At 33.0% G+C, this 8,131-nt stretch overlaps 1 protein-coding gene and 1 long non-coding RNA gene across 2 annotated transcripts in view; one reads left to right on the top strand and one right to left on the bottom strand.

Annotated features, from left to right (window-relative positions):
- Positions 1-214, top strand: part of LOC105269053 (uncharacterized) — a 4,619-nt gene extending 4,405 nt beyond the window's left edge. Inside the window, exon 3 of the long non-coding RNA XR_892397.1 lies at positions 127-214. This is a non-coding gene — a long non-coding RNA (uncharacterized lncRNA). The remainder of the gene's footprint in view (positions 1-126) is intronic.
- The window catches only part of stw (straw), an 11,767-nt gene extending 4,017 nt beyond the window's left edge, over positions 1-7,750 (bottom strand). Inside the window, exons 1-3 of the mRNA XM_011309030.1 lie at positions 7,284-7,750; positions 484-853; positions 102-386 (exon numbers count right to left, since the gene is read on the bottom strand). Of these exons, the coding sequence (XP_011307332.1) occupies positions 102-386; positions 484-853; positions 7,284-7,374 (746 nt within the window). The 5' untranslated portion in view covers positions 7,375-7,750. The remainder of the gene's footprint in view (positions 1-101; positions 387-483; positions 854-7,283) is intronic.
- Between the last annotated feature and the right edge of the window lie 381 nt (positions 7,751-8,131).

Here is an 8,131-nt window from a genome sequence, read left to right as displayed (position 1 = left end):
ATATTCCATTATTGAATTATTTAAACATTTACATATTCCATTATTGAATTATTTAAACATTTACATATTCCACTATTAAATTATTGAAATATTTACATTACCTGAAAGTATTGCCTTCTTGAATAGGACACTGAGTGACGTAAGGTACTCCATCATAATATTGCGATCCCCTCTGCCAAATTCCGTGCCAATGAAGGGTCACCTCCATTCCCGACATATGATTTTCAACATCAATCACAACCTTGTCACCCTCGCACACCTGTATACTGGGTCCAGGGATCATTCGATTAGCCGTTAAAATTCCACGTTCGACACCATCAGCTAGGACACACTGACAATTACTCCACACCGTATTAGTTGTGTTTGGAGTGCACACCTGACAAGCCCTACGGTAAATAAAAAATAATATAACATGCCAGTGAATCCAGAAATAAAAAATACTGAATAACAATGAGTCTTATAAATCTAATTGTTTAAACTTACGCGCCCAGGACTGTGTAATATTCGAGTGTAAAATGGTAATAACATATTCGTGGGGGTTCACCCTCTCTGCATGCCCTGGCACATTCATCAGGGGCTGATAGAGCTGTATTTCTTCTGAGTTCGGCAGTGGCACGTTCACTATAATCCAGTGGTCGTGTTCTCGGTGGTCTAACTGTCACACCTAGACTACCAAGATTATCTATACCCCCGAAACCACTCTGAAATGTACCACCCGCTGGATGAGTCTGCACGAGACTATGAGCCGATGAGAAGAAACTCGATGAATCGTCTTGATTAAACACATTCCCAGTTTTTATTGATGGACTCCAAAATGATGAGGCTGGGGTCTGATCCGAGGCTGGTAATGCTTCTGTCGACATATATTTTTTTATTTAAAAAATATAACGCCTTGTGTCACTGCGTTATTTTCAGATTGTACTTCATGTTATTTATGTAAATAATTAGATAATCTAATGGGGGAAATAATTTTATGTTTAGAGTGATAGGTTTGATAGGTTTGATTTGTTTTGAGGTGGTCAGGTGGAATTATTAGATTATTTATTAGAATTAATATCTATTCGTTAAATTTTATTAGTTTCAGGCACATGATATTGTGATGGAGAGCAGTGAAAAGGTGAATGTGCCTGCAAAGTCCAAGTGGGTGCTGCTTTCTATGACATATAGGTCCGGTTGTTGTAAGATAAACGTGAATATGTGTGTCGTAATAATGTGCGATTGTGATCGTCAACAATACATGTCATTTCCTTTGAATGATTATTGACGAAAATGCAACAATATAATATGTTGCGGAATAATATTCAAATGAATAAAGGTAAACGTCGAAAATCATGATGATTGCGATACGCTTAATTTCGCGAATATTCCAACATCAAGAAAATTAATACGATATAACAATGTTCATTTTCCCTTCGAATGATTTACCAGGGAGAAGGAAATAGTTTGGATCATGCTCGTGAATCACAATGACCTTTTTTGCAATTCATGATCTTTAACATCGAGCGATGAGGCTCCCTGATTCTTCCCAGAAGTCAGGAGAAGGCCTTTAGGTAAACGAAAGGTCAGGGGAGAGTTGAATGATCATGAGAGAACTTAAGAGTGTCACCGTGGGTCTTTCATTTAGATCGAGACAACTGTGTCACAATAATACCTGAATTTATTTCCTAATTAAATAATAATAAATTAATTCGCGTCGTCAATGTCGCAGGGGTTCCAGCATTTTTGGTCTAGAAAATTCTAATCTCTCGTTGAATTAATTATTTTTATTTTTCATTGATTCATTCAATGGTCATTGTTAAGAATAATAAAGAAAGCATGACGAATTCAATTCATTTGTTCAATTGATTCCTTTTGTTGCGAAAATCTTATGCGTCTGTCGATCTTCAAATAAATAAATCAATGAAATCGGCTTGAGAATAAAAATTATGGAAATTTAAACGAGATACACCTTGAACTTGACACTATTTATTACTCATGCATGGATATCTCTTGGTGGGCTCAGGGATGGGGTAAAGAGATGGAACTGAAAGGTCAACGCACAGTAATATTAGATATCCATTCAGACTGATTAACTGACGACCTTCGGATTTCTTTCTTTTGCATTATTTTTCTCTTTTTTATTTTTCCTCTCATTATTTTCTAATCTATTTTTTCTATCGGGTATTAGATCATCCTGATTGATTATGAATGAAAATTTAAATAATCTCCAGTGATTCGCAATTGATTTATTAATGAGCAGAGTTAAATAGCTGATTGTACGTGGAATCATAACTGCTCTGTTGTAATTTATTATGACTCAGCTAGTCATGGTATTACAGTATAGTTATTGTAACCAGTCTCTGAGTAATATCAATTATTTCAGCTACCATGACAATTCTAGTTTGTTGCTTGGTGCGCATTTATTAAATTAAAAAAATTTCCTTTCTATTGTGTACCCTTTCGGGTTTTTATGAGTCCCCACCCCCTGTAGCGCAGTCTATTTACCGAGGAAAAATTTCATCTCAGCGGAAATTTCAGTTCTAGGTGTTTTTTTCTCTTTTGAAATTTTCCCGCCCGAAAACATCCGCGAAAAATTTGAAAACATGAACGAAATAATATATCTAATAGAAATATTTATTTTTATTCATTTTATAATACGAAAATTATTTACAATTTTCAATTAAAGTTTTTTTTTCACATAATTGTTAATATTGAAAATTATATTAATTATAACTGCAATGTTTTTATCATGATTTTTTTGGGGGGAAATTTGATTGAGAATAATGGAGTTGATGAAATTTTTGAATGGAAATGAAAAAAAAATTTTTAGAGGGGAATTTTTTTTTCAGCCACTGGTCAGACTTGTAATGGCTTTTTCCACTGGGGCATTGCCGTCAATCATTGGAAAGATAAAAAAATGAAGAATTTTTCATTGATAAAAATATGATCTCGTGTTTTTGTGATGAATCTTGCAGGTGGTAGTGCCTCAGGCGCCAAACGATGCAGAAAGCGTGACACGGATTCGCGAGTATATCTATACAAAGTATTAACGGAGTAGTTGAGTTCTTGTTCACACTATTACCTCGGAAGTAGAGAGTGTGCTGTCCTTCATTCTTTAAGTGAACTGCTCGAATTAACCTAGTAATAAATTTTATATTTGCTCGTATTCGGGTTATCGGTGCTGATTCTCCGTTGAGTTCTTGAATTGTTTTCACCGGATGTAGAATTCATTCGATATTTCGATAATTCTGATGAATGATAAAAATTGATGACAGATGTATAACATCGATTTTGAAATGCGTGAAGAAATACATGTTCACCTCGGTTCGATGGACTTAGTTTGAAACTCGTTTTGCTTGTTTATTTAATAGTGTATCAAGGGTAGACGCGTTGATGTTGGTCATGTCTCTAGAGAGTTTTGGTGATGTCAAGTGTACTAATGTCAAGTTCGAGGTACCATTCAATAATCATCCACCAGACAAATTTTCGGATAAAATGAAAAATTATCCTGAATCTAACGAAATAAATAAATAAATTGTAGAAAAGACTTGTGTGACTGCCAGTGCTGAATATTGAATTGAATTGAATTGAATTGAATAAATAATATTGAATGAATAAATTGAATAAATTGTTTATAACGACGGATTAAAATTTTGGAGTTGAATTGCAACTCAACTTTTTGTCAAAATTTTTCTCAACAGCCACGAAAAATTAATATAATAGAATTAAATAATTTATTAATCTGTTTCGATTTTATATAAATGTAATTATGTATTTATGTGATTATATATTTATTTGTTTCGACTACATATTTAAAAAAAAACAATAAATCGACGCGAATTCATCAAAAGATTAAATTAATCAAGTAGTCATTTATTTCAAGATTATTTTTGATTGTTCTAAACCTAATTAATTATTTATTTATTATTATAACAAGTGGATTAATGAAATTCTAATAAATTTCTCTCTCAGTCTGATATAATTAATAACATCAAGTCAATGAAATAATTCCAAGCAAATGAAAGGAGCAATTTTTCTGTTATTGAAATGTTTAATTAATGTTCATAAAACGCGAATTAAATAGCGTGCAAGAAAATTCCGTGGAACACGCAAAGTATTGTATTCAAATATTAACATTAATACCACATTATATACAATTTGTCCGACTTTCCCTCTCTAACGTGAGTTAATTTGTTGGATTTAATTATGAGTTTCACTCATTTGATCAATCTATCAGACTTGAAAATGCGACTAATTGGGCGTGTTGTTTTTCAAGGACGAGGAAAAGCCGAATGGAGTTGAAATGTTCTCATGAGCATCCAGAAGAAAGCTGACCTGCTGGTGTTGGTACGTGTGTTGCGATAAAAAAGAGAGAAAAAAAAAAACGAAAATGGAAATGAAAAAGAAAAGAAATTACTCATGGAGGATTTGCGTATCTAGGAGGATAACGTACTGAGTCATTGACTCTCTCACTTGATCTGGCTTTTCACTTATACGCCATATTTATTAATCCATCCTTAACGAGAGTTGGAAAATTATGACCTCTATCCTTAGTGTATATGCGAGGATTGTATAAACTGAATAATGCACCTTTTTTTTTCAACGGGAAAACGAATGAGAACGTGCAAACCGGTGAAAACGTGCGGTTTCTCTCTGACTTTTCTTGAATGAAAACTAGTTGTAATTTGGCACAAGTCCGGCGTGCATACGCGGGAATTGTGATTAATGCCGATAATTGTTTATATTTTGTTATTTATGCTGATTTATCAATTTTCTAGGTTTAGAGAAAAAAAAAATTCCATATTTTTATGAAGAAATTCACACACCAGAAATTACTGTGAAATCGATACCTTGGAGTGAGAGAAAAAATGTAGTCACGAGATTTAGTACTTGTCGGAAAAATGATGAGCAATAAATTGACGAGACGATGACGACTTGAATCAAGTCAAGTAGTTTTAACATTGAATTTTTTTGGACTTGAGAAAAGTATACTTGTGAGGATTCACTCAGCTAGACTTGTTTTGAGAAATGATATTTTAATTGTTAATAAATTATCATGATCTTTGGAGCACTTGCATTATTTATTGACACAAGTTTTTGTTTTTCAGAGTAAGATATGATTTTATTGTCAATTTTCGAGTCATGAGTTTCTTGATAAAATTAAAATTATAAATCCCTTGACTCAAAATTATTTTTCTCAGTACAGTCTGCGTTTCTCAATCCAAGGGGACTTCTTGAAAAAAAAAATGTTACTCAGTGTAGAATGGCGCCAGTTCAATTAATTAATTTGGTGTGAAAATGAAAATCTCAGGCCCTGCTGACTATTACATCATTCCCAACTGTGGGAAAGCCAAGCCTTGTCTCATCTTTATTATAAATAATTGATGAATTTCGTCTTAAAAGGTAAATGACGTTTTTCAATGTATCTTTCACAAAAATTAATTGAATAACAAATAAAAATCAAATGGGAACAAAAAAGGGTGTGGACCAGCTAGAATGTTGTGAATAGATGCCAATAAGGAATAACGGGTCTACACTTTCCCGACCTCGACTGTGTCACGATTACTATTTTTTCCTCTTTATATTTCATCATCCGAGAGTTTAATATGCGACACATTTGAGATTAAAAAAAATAATTATCTAAATCCGATGATATCGAATTCATCCGAGTCTTTACATCACCATTACAATTTTAATTTTCAATTAATTTACATTTCTTTGAATCCTAAAAATCATAAAAAATCAGATGATTCGGAGTTTATCGAATTTATTCAAGGAATAATTAATGATCACGGTAAATATGCTGCAATTGTAGTGTAATGATGACAAGAGGGACAACTGTGGCCCATTAAATGACGGAAGTGTGGCAAGATATAGTTGGCGAAATGTCTACTATGAGATTGCATTCCCACACAGTCTCATATAGTACTTCAGAATATAATTAATATTACATTGTAAAAAAAAAATATATACGCACACACACACCGATTCTTTTTCCCCTCTGCATATCGCAAATTCAATTACACATTTTTTGTTTTCTGATATTTTTTCTCTTTGCTATTTCGTTTGCTATGCGTTATCCACAATGTACTTTCGCTTTCTTAGGAGACTTTAATGAGTGTCTAAGGAAGCTCAAGTGGTTTTTTTTTTCTCTGTTTTTTTTTCTCCTTTTTTTCAGGAGAACTCAAGGTGAATGGTCTTTTGTGTGACCTGCAGTGGGTGTGTTACGTATTAACGACCTAATAAGGCTGCATCTACATAAGGGAAAAATGAACAATTTCTTTGGTTTTTATTATTTTTTACTATTCATGCTTGGATAATTCAGTCAATTGCTTTTTTTTTGTTCTTGGGTGATTTTATTTCAGCTGGAATAGTTCATCAGCGGACATTTTCATTTAGTTATTGACAGTTGTGTTTCTGAGACGCGGGGAAATTTTCCTGTGGTAATTTTCAATTTTAAATCGTGAATTAGAATTTTCGTAATGAGTTTAAAATATTTTAAATATTTAAAACAGTCAAAATCGGAAATTATATTTCCACCGGAATATTTCAGTCTAATTAGAATTGTTATTTAATCATTAATGATTGAATAATTAATTCTCTAATCGAGGAGTTTTGAATAAATTAAAAACACAGAATCTATGACAAAAAAAAATTGTTATTTCCACCAAAATCCAGAAAACCTCATTTTTTTAATCGGACATCCGCAACAGTTTGATAAAAACCCGTTAAATGGAGGAAACTGGTTTTTTTTTTATTCCTTGAAATACTGCTCGTCATTCATGACCCATTCAATTCAGGTCACTCGCCTTATAATTCCTGTTTATTCCCAAAATCCGTAAGTTCCTTATTCCAGAAAATCCGTAAATTTCCATCACATCCCTTATTCACCGGCTGGACCAATAAAACTCGATCGACTAACGTAATAAGTGGCGATAAAATGGTAAGAAAGCACAAACTTCACGGTTCCTGATTCTCGCTCCTCGGCGGGGGGATAGAAAAAAAAAACACAGGGGGGGGGGGGGGGGGGGGAGGGGGAATGAAGAAATGTGGAAAAAGAGAAATTCTTCCCATAAAATGTCAAATTTTGTGTTCAACCGCATGAAGACAATTTATTTTTATTGTTTATTAATAAACAAAATGTTTTCTATCTTCAATACATGCGCGAAAAATAAAAGGATGAAAACTGAAAGTCCTATTACAATCGATGCGCATCACCTCTTGTTCCCGCATAAATTCGATTTACAATTATGTTTATTAATGAAAAAAATGTAATAAAAAAAAATAATAATGTGAGTACTCACCCTTCTTTCTTTTGGTACTGGATTGTACTCGTGTTCCACTGCACACGTTCACCACCCCGATGATGAAGCACAACGTTACGAAAAATTTCATCTTGTATGAACAACGAATTTAGATAATTAAATAAATAATTACGATGGGATGAAATGAAACTTGTGCTTCCCAGTCGCCGTCTGAACAGCGACTGACTTAGGCTTCCTCAAGGCACACCATCAGGTATACTGTCACTTTTCTCCTACGTCCGTTGTGTATAAAACTTGCCTCTTATTAGGGGTCTTATGCGTACCTTTATAATCCTCAGTACTTAACACTTCACTGTACCATAAGTTTGAATAATTAAAAAAAAAAAAAGTTAGAGGATTTAAATTATTTGATAAATTGCTTGATACACCTTTTGATGAGGAAGAAAGGAGATGCTGAGGTAGAGTTTTCAGAGGACTCTGAATTTGCTGTCACGTAGCACACCTATTTAATACTTATCGCTCCACCTCGGTCTACCAATACCATAAGTTTCTGCCCCAATTTCAGTTCGGTACCAATCGAATGAGAGTTACGTTTCCGTTCACCTCTAATTTTTCAAATGCATATGATTACAATCTTTTTAAAAAATGATGCAACAAAAAGCGTCGCCCTTTTTCGTTTATTCAATCATTAATTATTTTCTCGTAATTCTAATGTAAATATATACTACTATATAAAATTCAAAAATCAACATTATTATTACTTTGATTATTACATTATTATTATCCCAGTTGTTCTTTTTTTATTATATTATGTATTACAAATAATTATGATGTATAAAAAAATATTTTCAAACAGTAATAAAGGAGATTATATATTTATGTAAGGG

Source organism: Fopius arisanus, unplaced genomic scaffold, assembly GCF_000806365.1.
Source record: "Fopius arisanus strain USDA-PBARC FA_bdor unplaced genomic scaffold, ASM80636v1 scaffold00064, whole genome shotgun sequence".
Taxonomy (NCBI): Eukaryota; Metazoa; Arthropoda; class Insecta; order Hymenoptera; family Braconidae; genus Fopius; species Fopius arisanus.
The sequence above is the reverse complement of the archived record's forward strand: the minus strand, read 5'-3'. Positions and strand labels throughout refer to the sequence as shown.